This window comes from Oncorhynchus kisutch, linkage group LG11, assembly GCF_002021735.2.
Source record: "Oncorhynchus kisutch isolate 150728-3 linkage group LG11, Okis_V2, whole genome shotgun sequence".
In the NCBI taxonomy this organism is placed as follows: domain Eukaryota; kingdom Metazoa; phylum Chordata; class Actinopteri; order Salmoniformes; family Salmonidae; genus Oncorhynchus; species Oncorhynchus kisutch.
The window spans coordinates 13937016-13954414 of record NC_034184.2 but is presented as its reverse complement, the minus strand read 5'-3'; the positions used below and the strand labels follow the sequence as shown (position 1 = coordinate 13954414).

General features: G+C 40.5%; 1 protein-coding gene and 1 long non-coding RNA gene across 6 annotated transcripts; one reads left to right on the top strand and one right to left on the bottom strand.

Moving 5' to 3' along the window:
* Nucleotides 1-1600: 1600 nt before the first annotated feature.
* Nucleotides 1601-15165, bottom strand: LOC109899970 (zinc finger protein 160-like). 5 transcript variants are annotated; one of them, XM_020495649.2, is made up of 7 exons: nt 14294-15165; nt 9360-9463; nt 8690-8792; nt 8206-8309; nt 3469-3565; nt 3245-3368; nt 1966-3076 (listed from the first exon to the last, which is right to left on the bottom strand). In XM_020495649.2, exons 1-7 carry the CDS (start codon nt 14577-14579, stop codon nt 3067-3069), a joined length of 828 nt encoding a protein of 275 aa, XP_020351238.1. In that variant the 5' UTR covers nt 14580-15165; the 3' UTR covers nt 1966-3066. The 5 variants fall into 5 exon arrangements, 3 of the variants coding, with proteins under 3 accessions (XP_020351235.1, XP_020351238.1, XP_020351237.2); XR_002256533.2 differs by lacking the exon at nt 3245-3368 and having other exon boundaries at nt 1601-3076; nt 7130-8309; nt 14294-14970; XR_004211574.1 differs by lacking the exon at nt 14294-15165 and adding an exon at nt 10106-10965 and having other exon boundaries at nt 1601-3076; nt 3245-3565.
* LOC116376181 (uncharacterized) lies at nt 11779-13172 on the top strand. Its single transcript, XR_004211575.1, has 3 exons — nt 11779-11903; nt 12099-12218; nt 12365-13172. It is a non-coding gene; the product is annotated as an uncharacterized LOC116376181 (long non-coding RNA).
* Nucleotides 15166-17399: the final 2234 nt, after the last annotated feature.

Here is a 17399-nt window from a genome sequence, read left to right as displayed (position 1 = left end):
GGGCTGAGTCACTGGCTTACTAGGGCTCTTTCATACCATCCCTGGGAGGGGTGCATCACTTGAGTGGGTTGAGCCACTGATGTGATCTCCCTGTCTGGGTTGGCGCCCCCCCTTAGGTTGCGCCGTGGCGGAGATTTTTGTGGGCTATACTTGGCCTTGTCTCGGGATGGTAAGTTGGTGGTTGAAGATATCCCTCTAATGGTGTGGGGGCTGTGCTTTGGCAAAGTGGGTGGGGTTATATCCTTCCTGTTTGGCCCTGTCCAGGGGTATCGTCGGACGGAGTCACAGTGTCTCCTGACCCCTCCTGTCTCAGCCTCCAGTATTTATGCTGCAGTAGTTTGTGTCGGGGGGCTAGGGTCAGTTTGTTATATCTGGAGTACCTCTCCTGTCCTATCCGGTGTCCTGTGTGAATTTAAGTATGCTCTCTCTAATTCTCTCTCTCGGAGGACCTGAGCCCTAGGACCATGCCTCAGGACTACCTGACATGATGACTCCTTGCTGTCCCCAGTCCACCTGGCCGTGCTGCTGCTCCAGTTTCAACTGTTTTGCCTGTGATTATTATTATTATTTTACCATGCTGGTCATTTATGAACATTTGAACATCTTGGCCATGTTCTGTTATAATCTCCACCCGGCACAGCCAGAAGAGGACTGGCCACCCCACATAGCCTGGTTCCTCTTTAGGTTTCTTCCTAGGGAGTTTTTCCTAGCCACCGTGCTTCTACACCTGCATTGCTTGCTGTTTGGGGTTTTAGGCTGGGTTTCTGTACAGCACTTTGAGATATCAGCTGATGTACGAAGGGCTATATAAATTTGATTTGATATTATACTGTACAGAGAACTATTGATTGTGTGTCCATGAAACCAGGGTCCAGTCTACTCACTAGAGTCCCTAGAATACAAAACAAATGTGTTTGAACAAAAAGCATAGCAAGTGTTGCTGGACTTTTACTGTGGTCAAACAGCTTAATGTGGGGTGCCTGGACATTATACAGTACAAATGTATCAAAGTGTGGGGAAAACAATCGATTGTGTGTCCATAAAATCAGGGTCCAGACTACCATATTTGGTTAGTAGAGACCCTACTGAGTATTTTCCACCCCTGTTTATTTGAGACCGGTTGTAAAGTGTATTCTCTACAGTCCAATATGTATTCCAAATACATATGACCTAGATTTTTGTTCAAACTCATCTATATTGTATTCTAGGGACTATTGAGTAGACTGGACCCTGGTTTCAACATTTTTTTCCTGTACAGTGCAATATTTGTATGTGCTGTATGCAGAAATTGTATTCTTTATTTGATCTTAGAAAACAATTTAAAATCCACATTTAATGCAGACGTCACTTAAATATGAACAAATATAAATCATTGTTAAAGTTTAGAAAATGTATTTTCATATCCTGAATAAATACAGGTTATTGACACTTTTCCACTATTACGTGTGGTGCTTTTATATTGAAAATGTCAGAAATTCCAACCGCCTGGTGTGATTAACTGTTGCTGACAAGACACTGGTTCTGCATCCTATTGGATGAGAGCCTGGAAAGTCAGGAATGTGGTGTCATTTCTTAAATTGTTCAAAAATGTGATATGTGAGCCTTTGTGGGATATCATTTTACTATCAATATGCAGAAATCACTGTCATTTCCTGGTTGCAAAAACTAGAATATTTCGATTAATTTCAGATTGTGACAAAACAAGCAATGCATAGTGGAAAGAATTATTGTACCATCTAAACCGATGTGAAATATATTTTCAATAACCAAAAATATATTTTCAGCTGATTGACGCTGGTGTATAAAACCGAAAGTAAAAAACTTAAGGACAGAAAGCATAGAAATGGCGGACATAGAACAGATCTACAATTTCTTAGACTTGCTTTCAATGAGAATGACAAATCTATAACTTCGGTTTCTATGTGAATTTGGTTGTGTCGCTCAAGTTACATATTGCTGCTTTAATGGAGGTGCACACAATTTTTTACAATTTTATTTCCATTAATTTTGTTTACAAGACCAGTCATCAATTGTAAATGACAAATAGCCTAAAGACAAGTGTTCAGTCAAAATGTTAAGTTGAATTATTCCTGACTAATTGTGTCCATGGTATACTCAGTGACAATAGAATCTCCAGCATTTGAGCAACCTGAAGTGTTTCTCTCTCTGTGAATTATAAGGTTGTGCTTCGCAGCAAACCTCTCCCCAGACTGTATTCAGATGAAGGGTCTTTCTCCTGTATGAACACTCTTGTGTCTGATGAGATTACTTGCATCTGCAAACTGCTTCCCACACAGTGGGCAAACAAACGGTTTCTCTCCCGTGTGGACGTTCTGATGTTTCTTCAGATAAACAGCTTGGCCGAACCTCTTCCCACACTGAGAGCAGCTGAAGGGTTTTTCTCCCGTGTGAACCCGCTGGTGAGACTGAAGATACTTTGGACAAGTGAAACTTTTTCTGCAGAAGCCACAAACAAACCGTTTTTCTCGCTTGCCAACCCCGTGTTGCATTTTATGTCCTGCCATGTAGCGTTGAACTATGCCCACCTTGGGCCTAGCTGTGTTCCCTCTAATATTTCCTTGACTGTTAGAGAAACAACTCCCAGCAAGATTTCCAAAGTTTTCACTAGTCTCATAAGAGATGCTGTTTTGCGGATGCAAATTATTACTGCTATCATTATTGCTAGATTTATATTTTTCTTCATAGGGTTCAGAATCAAGCATTGCAGACACTGGTTTCACATTGTGAGATTCAACAGCGAACAGCTTGCTTTCCTCAGCTACGGAAGTCTGTTGTTGTTGCTTTGTGTGAGCTTTGACATGAGTGGGGCTAATTTCCTCAGAATAAGAGCAAGCTGGATCCTCAGAATCTGTTTCAATGCTTCTTGGTGTCCACAAGCCTGAGTATTCCTGCCTCCATACGCGGTGTGCAACGTTCGTATGCTGAAACTTCTGGATCGTGCTTTCCCTCTCTTGGTCTGCGTTGATGTGCGGATCATAGTCCTCAAAGAGACTGTCGGTCTGAGTGTGTCCAATCACACCCCTGTTGTCTTCATCAGCACCTGATTCAACACTGCCTATAGAGAGGAAATAATTGATGAAATACACTAAATTGTGGATAATTGCCTTTCCTTGACTTTTGGAGAAATCATTCTAAGATGGGGTGGTATTTTTTAGTATAGATAAATCATCCATTCCATACGACTGGCATTTTACATTTTATTATAGGCCTGCATTGCACTTACTCTCCCTGAGCCGACAAAGTGATAAATCTGTTGATCTGCCCTTGAGCAAGGCACTTAATCCTAATTGCTCCACGGTCGACGTTGAATGGCAGACCATGGCCTTGACCCCACTCGCCGAGGGTGTCTCAGGGAGTGGAATATGCAAAAAAACACATTTTCAATTCACACATGCGTAGTAATACACACTTGTGCATGTGTGAAATAGGACAAATATAAGCACCCACCTTTAATCCTTGAGTCATTCTGTAGGCTTATGGTGTCCTCCTGTCTTTCCTCTTTGAATTCGATGCACTCAGGCTTACTCATCTCCTTCACCATATACTGTAAGGGAACCAGATTCATCCTTCCTTAAAAGCTTTCAATAATATGACGTCTCAGAGATAATTATGTTAGTACTGTCTGTATTGTTATAGAGGACGGCCTGCGGGATACCTGACAAGACTATGTCAGCGAGTGGATGAACCGCCTCTACCCTCCGTTCTATTGTCGAGCGTTCTAGCACTGGAGAATAAACTGGACGAGCTCAGTTCGAGACCATCTTATCAACGTGATCTGAAGAACTGTTTCCCCGAGCCATAGCTGACCAAGGACAAAATATATACAGTGCATTCAGAAAATATTCAGACCCCTTGACTTTTTCCACATTGTTACATTACAGCCTTATTCTAAAACGGATTAATTTGTTTATTTCCCCCCATCAATCTACACACAATACCCAATAATGACAAAGCAAAAATAGTTTTTTAGACATTTTTGCAAATGTATTAAAAATACAAAACTTAAATATCACATTTTCATAAGTATTCAGACCCTTTACTCAGTACTTTGTTGAAGGACCTTTGGCAGTGATTACAGCCTCGAGTCTTCTTGGGTGTGACGCCACAAGCTTGGCACACCTGTATTTGGAGAGTTTCTCCCAATCTTCTCTGCAGATCCTCTCAAGCTCGGTCAGGTTGGATGGGGAGCGTCACTGCACAGCTATTTTCAGGTCTCTCCAGAGATGTTCGATCGTGTTCAAGTCCGGGCTCTGGCTGGGCCACTCAAGGACATTCAGACTTGTCCCAAAGTCACTACTGCGTTGTGTTGGCTTTGTGCTTAGGGTCATTGTCCTGTTGGAATGTGAACCTTCACCCCTGTCTGAGGTCCTGAGCGCTCTGGAGCAGGTTTTCATCAAGGATCTCTCTGTACTTTGCTCCATTCATCTTTCCCTTGATCCTGACTAGTCTCCTAGTCCCTGCCACTGAAAAACACCCCCACAGCATAATGCTGCCACCACCACGATTCACCATAGGGATGGTGCCAGGTTTCCTCCAGATGTGACACTTGACAGTCAGGCCAAAGAGTTCAATCTTGGTTTCATCAGACCAGAGAATCCTGTTTCTCATTGTCTGAGAGTCCTTCAGGTGCCTTTTGGCAAACTCCAAGCGGGCTGTCATGTGCCTTTCACTGAGGAGTGGTTCCGTCTGGCCACTCTACTATAAAGGCCTGGTTGGTGGAGTGCTGCAGAAACGGTTGAACTTCTGGAAGGTTCTCCCATCTCCACAGAGGAACTGTGGAGCTCTGTCAGAGTGACTATCAGGTTCTTGGTCACCTCCCTGACCAAGGTCCTTCTCCGCCGATTGCTCAGTTTGGCCGGTCGGCCAGCTCTAGGAAGAGTCTTGGTGCTTCCAAACTTCGTCCATTTAAGAATGATGGAGGCCACTGCGTTCTTGGGGACCTTCAATGCTTCAGACATTTTTTGGCACCCTTCCCCAAATCTGTGCCTCGACAGAATCCTGTCGTCTCGGAGCTCTATGGACAATTCCTTCGACCCTCATGGCTTGGTTTATGCTCCGACATGCACTGTCAACTGTGGGACCTTATATAGACAGGTGTGTACCTTTCCAAGTAATGTCCAATCAATTGAATTTACCACAGGTGGACTCCAAACAAGACATCAAGGATGATCAATGGAAACAGGATGCACCTGAGCTCAATTTCAAGTCTGATAGCAAAGGGTCTTGGTATTTTTATTTTATTAGGATCCCCATTACCTGTTGCAAAAGCAGCAACTACTCTTCCCGAAGCCCACACAAAACATGACATAATACATCAAATTAATAGACAAGAACTACATCAATTAAAAAAATGTATTAAAAGGCACATGTTGCCTACATATCAATACATACACAAACTATCTAGGTGAAATATGGGAGACTCATATTATACTTATGCAAATAAGATGTTTCTGTTTCTTATTTTGAATAAATTAGCAAAAATGTCTAAAACCTGTTCTTGCTTTGTCATTATGGGGTATTGTGTGTAGGTTGAGAAAAAAAGAAAAAAACTTGAATAAGGCTGTAACGTACTGCATTTTAACTAGGGTGCCTGAAACCGTAGAAAACATTTCCCAGGTAAGAGATATTATACATTTGTCATATTATTAGTCTACCTTCATAACAGCACAATGCAGTTTTACAGAATCTTCATCTTCTATGCTTGAATGCTCCCCATCCCTGCAAAATTGTTCAACTCTTTGCCCACAGGACTTTCATTATATCAGCTACATGTAGCTGCATCTATCCACTGGCGGCAATGGAGGTGGTGGAGTGAAAGCCAGCAACAATCTGTAGACAAAGTCCCCCTCCAAAACTGATTATGTTTGGTTAGTACTACTGAGTATTTTCCACCCGTTTATCTGAGACAGGCAGTAAAATGATTCTCTACAGTAAAATATATATATAGCACAACCCTTATTTTATCGGGTAAGTTGACGGAGAACACATTCTTATTTAAAGCAACGACCTGGGAAATATTTACACGGGAGAGGAGATTGAGGAAAATAGGAAGGAATGCCTCCTACTGGCCCTCCAACACCCCCTCCAGCAGCATCTGGTCACCCATCAGGGACCAACCCTGTTTAGCTTCTGTGGCAAGCCAGCAGTTGGATGCAGGGTGGTATGCTGCTGGCTGGCCATTTACAGTGTGTCGCATTGTGGGCAATGGAAGGGGCAGACTAAAAAGCCAGCAACACTTCCTATGACCTAGCTTTTTGTTCAAATTCATATGTTTTGTATTCTAGGGGCTATAGTAGTTTTATGGACATACAATCAATATTTTTTCCTGAACAGTGCAATATTTGTATGTGCTATATATAGAAATGTGTTATTCTTTATTTGATCCTGGAACATGTTTTAAAAACCCAACTTTAATGCAAATGTCACTTAAATATGATTCATTGTTAATGTTTAGACCATTTTCATATATCATGAATAAATACAGGTTATTGACACTTCTACTATTACGTGGGAGCCTTTTGAAGATTTCAGAAATTACATGACCCAGAAGTGCTTCTTTAGGGTTGCTGACGAGAAGCTGGTTCTGCATCCTACTGGATGAGAGTCAAGAAAATCAGGAATGTGGTGGCCTTTTTCTTAAAATTGTTTATTTCACAAAAACATCAATTTTCAGGGGTAATTCTGAAAAAAATAGTGTGCAACAGAATACTTATTACAAAAATGTCATAAATGAGCCTTTGCGAGATAGCATTTGACTAGAGTGATTGGAGGAGTGTTTTTCCTAAAGAGGTAGCATTTCTTACATTAACAATAGTTGTAACTGTTTGTACTGCACATTTCATATATTGCTTGCAGCACTTGAAATATTAATATTAATGGACGTACACAAATTATTTGTTGATTCCATTGTTTTTGTTTCGTTATAAGACGACTCCTAAACTGTGAATGACAAATAGTCTACAGACAAAAATGTGTTCAGTCAAAAGTAGAATTATTCATGATCGTGTTCCTGGTACACTCAGTGACAATACATCACCAGCACTTGAGCAACCAGAATGGTTTCTCTATAGGTGAAGTGTAAGGTTGTGTTTCGCAGTAAGCTCCTCACCCAGACTGTATGCAGATGGAGGGTCTTTCTCCTGTGTGAACAGTTTTGTCTGATGAGACACCTCGAGTCCGCAAACCGATTTTCACACAGTGGGCTGAGGATGAGTGATAAACAACTTCAATGATAAGAGTTACAAAAACAGTCATTCAAAAGTGTATGGAATACTTTTTGGATGATCAACTCCTTCAGTCGAGCCCCCAATTCATTTTTTTGTTCAAGCTGGGCTGGAGCACGTTTGGGTATGCTTTCACTCACTGAAAAGTGGTTGGTAAAATACTTTCTTCTCCATCGTGGACACTGATGTGTCTCTTGAGGTGATTGGCCGATATGAAAGTCTTTCCACACTGTGGGCATCGGAACTGCTTGCATCCTGTGTGTACGCTAAGGTGCACTTTGAGGTGCCCCGACTGGGCGAAGCGCTTGCCGCAGTGGCTGCAGCCGTAGCGTCTCTCCCCCGTGTGAACGCTCTGGTGTCGCTTGAGGTTGCTGGAGTCGGAGAAGCGCTTCCCGCACTGCATGCAGCTGAACGGCTTCTCCCCGGTGTGAACCCTAAGGTGTGTCTTGAGGTTCTTCAGACACGCCAAAGTCTTACCACAGAAACTACAAATGAACCGGTTACCTGCTGTGCCGTCTTGGTTGTAATTCACAGCGTCGTTATTATGACTGTCATGGGAGACCCAACCATCCGTCATTACCAAGGCATTGGATCCAGTCTCCATGCCTTTTCGCACAGTCATGTGAGGCTCATCTGAGGGCAACGGCACCCTCTGTCTATTGTCTCTGTAAGCTACAGGTTGTTTGTGCTCAGTTATGGAGCGACTCACCTTGTTCATCGAAAAGGGAAAACTATTCTCTGACTCAGAATTAAGAGGTACAACATCCACATGAGAGTAAGAGCACTCAGGAAGATCAGCCCCAGGACCCTGGGTGCTAAGGGTCCCAAGTTGTCTGGGGGGCTCAAACATCATACAATCAAAGCCTGCATGGTCAAGTATTCCATCACCATCTTCCAATGCTGGGGTTTGAGATCTTTTGTTCACACTCAGGTTTTCATTGTTGTCGGTTTCGCCACTCACCCATTTACAAGAGCTGGCATTCTCCTGTTTGCTGATTTGTTGTGTGGCCTCTGTGACGATGTTGGAATGTCTTTCTCCTCCATCAACACTGTGATTTAAAGCTCCTACAAAATCAACAACAGTATGTGAATCACTATGAACTGGATGCTCATGAAGGTTATCAAATATCACAAATCAGTCAAAGGATGAGCCATGTATAGTCAATATGAAAGCCCAAAATATTGGCATGAAATCAGTTGTACTTATAATTAAATCAATTTATGAATGGTATGCAGTCTAACATTATTGCAATCATTTTACGTGACAATATTAATTTATCATGTTTTTTCCCCAATATAACATTTAGATGTATTCATATTTATGGGAAAATGATAAATGGTACAGCGCAGAACCTAAGTGGAGTGAGATGTGTGTAATACAACATTTCCCCCCCCCAAAAGGCATAATGAAAACACTTGATTAAGCCCGTTTCCCATTTAATTACCGGTACTCAATCTCTCTCGTTGGTCATGATTGTCCCAGGCTTCTTCCCGCCTCTCCTCTTTGATGGTAAGTGATTTGGGCTTTATCTCATCCAACGCAGCAGGCTGTTGGACACAAGGTTGGGTAAAATCAATTGGGATGCAAGATATAATTAAGCAATAAGGCACGAGGGGGTGTGGTATATGACCAATATACCACGGCTAAGTGCTGTTCTTAGGCACAACGCAACGTGGAGTGTCTGGACACAACACTTAGCCGTGGTATATTAGCCATATATCACAAACCCCCTAAGTGCCATATTTATATTATGAACTGGTTACCAACGTAAAACAAAAATAAATGTTTTGTCATACCCATGGTATATAGTCTGATATACCATGGCTGTCAGCCAATCAGCTTTCAGGGCTGGAACCACACAGTTTATAACTGGGAATAATCCACTAACTGTGAGAAAATTTACTCTGTACAGTCAGTCATAAAGACAGCTGAAAAAACATGTAACACAAGAACACTAACAGAACAGTAAACAGGTAAAACAAGATCACTTGATTGCAAAATTACCACTAGCATGGGTGGGCTATATGTCATATATACATTCAGACCTAGGGTGTGTTGATAACCACTGAAATATTAGGCTGCCCTTTCTGAAACAAGTGTGGACAAATGCTTACCTTTCTCTGTGTGGTAGTCTGTCCAGTGTCACCTGGGGACTTTCCGTCCCTAAACAGGCTGGTGACCAACTGGGAATCAACTCCTCTCCGACAATGTACCTCGCCTAAAATTAGAAGACAAGGGAAATTGTTTACATTCACACACAACACACTTTATCAATGGTGTCTTGATAAGTTCATTTCTAAAATGATGTAACCAATAAATGTAGCTACTATATGTTCTATAGCACTCACCAGCTTGTAGTCCTAAAAAAACAGAAATTAGTTACCTCTGGTTCTTCAGCCTTTCCCATTGGGGAATGGGATTTGGGATAAACAACTAAAATAAAGGTCTGAGGTTAACACAGGCTTAGGAGATCTTATATGTTTTGTTCTATGGGATAATAGACAGTTAATATGAACTTTAGGAATTGTGAAGCCTTTATATGTTGGTTTTGATTACAAAAGTGAGTTAGCTGATGAAGATTCCCAGAACAAAACGTATCAAATCTCCTAAACCTGTGTTTCCCATATACCTAATTTTCTGTGTTTATCCCCCAAAATATATATACACTAATTGCAACAAAATAAATCAAATTGGTTTCCCCAATGAGCAGGGTTGCCATGTCTGCGGGTGTCTTTCAAAATTGGGCTACTTTGAAAACAATGTTGTGGGTGAAAATGTATTGGTCGCGGGTTGCAGGTTTTTGGGCTACTTCTAAATAGCATCTCTTTAATTATTATTATTTTTTACATTTCACTGTTACCTGCTACTGCTGACAATCAGGTAGTGAGGCAGGCTGTTGTTGAGTGCGTGAGTAGAGTGGTGGGGAGGGAGGGGTGGGCCGGAGTTGAGAGAGAGCTGCAGCAGGTAGTCATGATAAGTGATGTGAGAAAAACATACTTCTCCCTCATAATTCATATTTGCCTCGTTTGTTGTATCCTGACTGCCCCAAGACCTACCAATCATTACTAGAGACAACACAGGAAAGGTGAGAAACTGAGAAAATCATCCAACAGTTTCAGAGAGAGGATCGAACAATGTACTTTCTCTCTGGGTATGTAGCAAAGGCTCGAAATTTAGGTTGTCCCGTCAAAGAATTTTTTATTAAATGTAGTTCTGAGACGATAGATCCAAAACGCATACAACTACTGTACAATTTTAAAAGCAATGAGGCAAATGCGCAACATATCAGAAGGTTTAGCTTCTATTATTTTGTTCACATACGCACAGAAATGCACACGCAGAAGTAGCCTAGGGTACATGTGAATGTTCCAAAATGCAATTAGCAGGAACGCAGTTCTACAAAAATAAAGATATAAAAAAGAAATGCACTGCACATGTGAGCAGGTTTGATGTGACAAAGATGAAAAAAGCAGTTAGAAATTTAGAACGAGGTGAAATCTAAAGATGCTTGGGTTACTAATATGACTAGGATGTTGTCTTCTGGAAAATAGAGAAAGTTGATTTGAAAACCAATAGAACATAGAAATGCTGGTTTCTATGGCATAAGGGCATTTTTATAAACAATTCCCTCAACATTTCTATGATCTGATTTTGGATATAGGGTACTTTGAAACAAGCTAAGATATGCCTAAAAAAGGACAACTTCCAGGTTTCAAACAATTACCTTCATGGTTAAATAGTTTCAAAATGCTGACTGCCTCCATTCAGATTTCAAGGTGTGTGCAGTGCGTAACAGGCACTGTCCTTCACTCTCGTGACCATTTGATCTAAACTAACTGTGCCTCGAGAAAGCTATGTCAACAGAATCAAACCTTTAAACGTTAATGTGTTAAATATCCTACTTGATAAATGTCAAACATGACTGGCATTCAGCCTATATTTAAGTCTCATTAAAGTTTGCCTACATTTTCTAGTGTCCCTCATGTCAGCGTCAGTGTGGACATGAGAGGCTGTAGCCAATATGCATATAACCTAGGCGACATTTTTACGAGGGCTAATTATGCATCTACATTTATGTAAAATAGATGGAAATACTATTCCAATGACATTTTTGTTACGTGAATTTCTGGCTCAGTTGACAGCCCCATTGATCTATTTCGGGAGTAGTCTACTCTTATTAGCCTTTTAAATCACTGTGACCTAGGTGAATGACCTAGGTCCTAGAGTAGGCCCATGTTGGCATATCAATGTTTATTTTTTACAAGTATTTTATTATGAGACGTTCATCTTCAGTTTGGGACAGTTTAAATTGCACTTCCGGATGATTCTGGGACAGTGATGAAAAAAGTTAGTCGAGCCTAGCTGACTCAATTCCACAATTAACGATGGAGTTGAGCAGCAACTAGTGTGGGCGGACTGGAGCTCCGATGTCACATAAAATGAAATTGTATGAAAAAACGACTGATTTCAGCATCCAAAGAATAGCCCACCCGCAATTAACGGAGCTCCAGTCCCCTCACACTAGTCGCCACTCAACTAATATAACGCATGCTCCACTCAAGTTGAACTTGTTGACTGATGCCAAGGCGGAGGCTGCAGTTGCAGACCAGAAGACTGCAGCCAAGGCAGCACTGATCCACACCTGCCCTGTCTGTTGGGTGAGTAGTGTTTGTTGGTACTGTATGTGCTTTTAGGTTCCTCTCCATGTGTAGGCTATTGGACTGGACTGTGTGGCAGTCTATTATATGTGTAGTAGTTTGTTGAATCTTTTGCTTAGTTTATCATTTGTGTAAACTTTCAAGTCTATCGAAGCCACAGATTAACTTCCTCCATGTTGTACTTGACCTTTACAGACACAGACCCGAAGACATTCAAGCAGAACTTTGAGTAAGCATCCCAAGTCTCCAATGGTTCCAGTACTGGTTGATGTACAGGCCTAAGTGACCACACACTCAAATGGACCTACAGCTGGGGTAAGATTCTTCCATTATTCACACAGTAGACCGTGTGAACCACCATGTGGTCAACAAAATTATGTCCTCAATGCTTAAATTGTATTGTGTATGGCTCTTTTTGTGGAAATGCTGTGATCAGTCAACATCTTTAATGTGATTCACAGACACACAATGACCACAATTTGAAGGCTGTAACAGAGACGGAATGATGTCGAGGGACGCGCGCTGAGACCCCGAGTATAACTGGACATGGGCCGGATATGTGACAACGACCTAAAAGGGGTGCAGAAGCAAACCATTTTACATTTATTCCATGGCCAACAATCCCTCTAGCTACCCCTTATTCCACATAGCTTTTTTTGCCCCCTGGTCCCTCAACTTTGGACCTCTGCATCTTCTCTATAAACCCACCCTACCTTCACCCATTTTCCCTATGCTGCTTCTTTCACTTGTTGTTCTCCTGATTTGATAACATCTAGACTCAGTAACACATTTAAAAGTGTTGCTGTGTACTACTGTTTTTGCTACTTTTCACTTGAGTAATGCTGTCCTGCTGCTTATTCTGGGGTTTTGACAATGCAATGTCAAATGTGCCGCTCACAATTGACAGCAGAAAAATGGACCTGTTAAATTGACAAGAAGGGTGTTGATATAGCTGCGTTTAGGCATGGCCACCTTGTTTTGAGTCTTAAGTGCGTTTCTCATTCTACTTGAGTTGACACAGTATTTTATATTTAACCTACCGTAGCCATTTTTTTCACCATTTGTAACTCAGCCACCATAAATCACAATCTGCTGTTTTACATTGTGTTATTTGTGATAGTAATAATCGGATAGTAATAATAGTTCATATGGTGCTCTTCGATGTCCCAGGTTTTTGGCATTGACTAATAAATAATTGTATCTTTACTTCAAGTTAGATGTTTATATGTTATGTATGAAAGATATATGTATGCATTGTTCACTATTTCGATTTCTTTAAAACAGTGTAATTGTTGGAGTTCAGGTGTTTGAGTGACTAGGTGCATTCTTGTCAAATCAATATGCTTATTCATTTATGATTATAGATACATTCAGCAATGAGTTAATCTTGCTTTGAATCTGCAACAGAACATGTCAAGTTAGTTTTGAATTGCTTTATGCAGCAGTGCATTCTGACACTATAAATTGAAACAGATTTCATCTCAATCATACAGTTGGCAGAAATTATAAGGGATTAAATTTAGGCCTCCACCAACTGAAGGATTTGTTAAAATAAGGATATGTTGCTAATATCATCTAGTTGGGTAGGTAGCTTGCTAGCTTCTTTTGAAAGTATTCTGAACAAGACAAGACCAAATGCATAAATAAGCCTTAGTTGAATATTAGTTCAAATCTGTAACAGTAAATTACATTTCTAGATTTATTGTTTTGGATCAAGGTTGCTAGTAGTTACTAGCTGACAGCAAATGTGTCTGCTAAAGATGATGTACCGGAGCTTGCAGAAATTTGTAGTCTTGCATGTCTACTTTGATGCGAATTAACATTTTCGAAACGGAGAGTAAATAGAGCGGAACATATTTATAAAAGTCACCTTGTCCGAGGGATTTACAGTTTTCAAAACGTCACGCTGGGAAAGCCTACATGAAACAAACCTTGTTTGTAGTGGATCTAAAATCCCCTATGATAATTAATCGTGAAAAAACAGACAAACTATTTCCGTGTTGACCGCTATATTGTATGGGTATTCTGACGTGTCCACTGTGGGGCACTATTCCGATGGGGGAAATTATTGGGTTTTGGGATAAACGTTGAGAATAAGGTCTGAGTTTAACACAGGTTTAGGAGATAATATACGTGTTGGTCTATAAGAAAATATCAGAGAATAACATTGCCTTTATGCTTTTTTATATTACATAAATGCTTAAATGTTTTAAAAAGTGACTAGCTGATGAAGATACTCAGAACAAAACGTATAAAATGTACGCCTGTAGACATTTTCGGCGTCAATCCAAAAAAAACTCTACAAAAACGGTATTCATTTTCCATAGGCGGAGTTAGTGCCTACAAAAAGACGCCATTACTATTGCTCTCTATTAGAACGCCAATCTTACTGCTTGATGTCCTTCTCGATTCCATGCCAACGTGAGTTCGAAAGCGACTGTGCGCGAGGATTGAGCTTCCCATTCCCGCTCTCATGGCACTCGCACGAGACACTTTCAGCTCCATCATCCGTAGTTTTCTCCTCAACGCTTCATTCTCCTTCTGCCCTTGAGATATCTCCAAATGCAGGACAGCATAGCCATTGTCAACAAGCTCGCAGATTTCAGCCACGGCCGCGTTAGCTAAAACCTCCATGATGGAGGCTAGCTGAGTGTGAAAGGCAACGGAATTTGCCATTATTGGATCGAAAATGCCCTCAAAATAAGTAATTGTTTTTGGGTGAAGTGTAGAATAAATAGGCTGTTGAAGTATAGATGCCGACGCCTCGAAGTCAAATTTAGTGCAGCAAGACTAAAATGTCAAAAGAGTACCGGCAGTATTTCGTCAGCATCTGTCCGTCACTAATACAGACGGGAAGCGATTCAGCGTCTCGACCACAGATAGAACGAGCCAGATATTTCACCGGATGTATAAATGTGAAGCATCCGGTTCGCGTTTCCACTCACTACCAGAAGAAGCCCAGTGTGAGATAATGGCGCGAGATGGATTTTGGCCAACGTTCTGCAAATGTTCTCATCGATTAAACATTTGATCTCCATACAGTATTCAGTTTCTAAAACTAGAATTTGTAACAGAGTGCTCTGCATAACCCTTTCCGTTGTTTTTGTGTGCAAGGAGAATTGAGATATTCCCTAACGCAAATGTGCAAATAAATGCTAGAACGCGCCAATAGAATCTCACAAGCTCGTGCTTGGCTCTGCCCGCCTCCTTGCTTGTTCTTCTCACGATGATTAATTTTTCCCTATTGGAAACGACAGGCTCTGGTCTATCTTGGGGTAGTTGATCTATCTTGACGGTCTCGTCAGCAACATTATAAATGTAACGTTACTTCCGGAATTTAGGACATTTTCAAAATAATAGTATAAATAGTAATAGTATCAAATTATAATTAACCTGTATTTATTCATGAAATGAAAACGTGTCTATACATTAACAATGATACATATTTGTTCATATTTAAGTGATATTTGCAACACATTTGGGTTTAAAAATATTTTCCAAGGTCAAATAAATTCCCCAAATGCAATACACTGTTCATGAAATACATTGCTTTAAACTAAACCATTTTTCTGAAGTAAACGTGGGTTGGTATTACTCATTATGGTCTGTAAAATCTATATATGGTGTTCTTTCATAGGAGTTGAGGTTTATATGCCCAGCAACACTTTCTACTCCACCCTCTCCATTGGTCCCAATGCAATACACTGTAGACTGATAAATTACAGAGTGGCTTATAGACGGAAAAAAATATTTTATGTGCAGAGGTGAAAGTGTGGTCGGGAGAACTCAGTGCAGTCAGTAGAAATCACCTTCAAATGACCCAGTGCTGTCAATGGCCCTTAAAAATGTATGGTCTGACACAGTCTATGATACATTAAGTCATTACAATCACTCATTGAATAAATCCATTAAAGTAGTGATGGGCACCAGTATGGAAATACTATAACAACATCAGTTGTGATTGTTGGTACATACATTGCAACTGAAGTTTTCTGTGAAGTCCGGACAACTGCTTGCGGATTGCCCATGGGCCAAATGTGTTCTGGTGGCATAAATCTACTTAACCAGTTTTAATACGAAGGGAAGCCCTTCTATAGTTGATGTCCCATCAGCAGAAAATGAAGTATGCTAAGCAGCCCGTTTTTGTTTTAGTGCAAATTTTTTTTGTTAAGCAGCCTATGTCATGTGTGCTTTTTTTAATACAGTTAACAGGAAGAATAAACCAATATCACGATATGCCTTGCTCATATCGATATCAGGTATTGATATATCAAATTATCCATATTGGTGCCCACCACTACATTAAATAAAAAACATATTTATATTTAATTATTAAGGATATAGCTTAATTTCATCAGTGTGCTGTATAAATCAAACTTAAAACCTTAACATCCCACAACTAAGTAATTTCCTCTCTGATAACTCATGTAAAACATAGTCTCGCATGCCATTGTAAAAAAGTGTATCCACATTGCCCTCTTATAAGACTGCTTTAGAGAACAAGCACACAAACATCACAACTGCAATGTTTTCTTAAAAGGCAGAGGCTGCGGATCCGACTTTTCTGGACCCCGCTTCTCGGCGGTGCAAATAGGCCTACCCATGAGACATTTTAAAAATGCCTACCACTTCTTTCTGAAAGGAACCACTCCCATTCGTCAGAAGCAGGTTCTTCATCCTCAAAAGTGTGTAAATTTAGCATATGAAATTGACAGTCTGAGGTTTTTCTCTGAGCAGTTGACATTCCCCATTTAAACTCTCAACAGGCAATAGGTTTTGTACCTGAGCCTTATTTGCATGATCTCTGTACCATTTTTCATTTTTACCTTGTCACAAACAATAGAATGTATAACTGTGTCACAGTCCCCTTTAAACTAAGTCCATTTTGCAATGGCTCTACTTAACTTGTCATGATTCTGAGTTGCATAGAAAAGTAGAAGATTCAACATCCCTTTGACTATCTGGAGAGTCAACACAATCCTTGCTGTTATTTACAGAAACAAAACAGTTTGGGGTTTCTTGTGCTGTGTGACACATTCCTCACCATATTTACATTTCACTGCATTTCTCCCCCTCACTGTGTTTGATTGGTGTATACGTATCAATTATACTGAACAAAATTGTGTATGCAACATTTTCAAATATTTTACTGAGTTACAGTTCATAAGGAAATCTGTCAATTGAAATAAATTCATTAGGCCCCAACCTAAGAATTGCACTGGCAATTGCACGCTCCCTCAAAACTTAAGACATCTGTGGCATTTGTGGTGGTTAATTTCTGCATTACCAAATGAGGAGAGAGACAAACTTCACACACCAGTCAGAGTTATACTTAAACTCCATCTTTAATAATAAGAGTTTTGCAATAGCGCTGACTTTCAATGATGCGCCATTTCTAATGAAACATTGAAAGTGACAGCACAAAAGTACAAAGATCTTTTATAGCCAAGATACACCCCTCTCAACCTACTTGATGAACCACAGATATTAGGAACA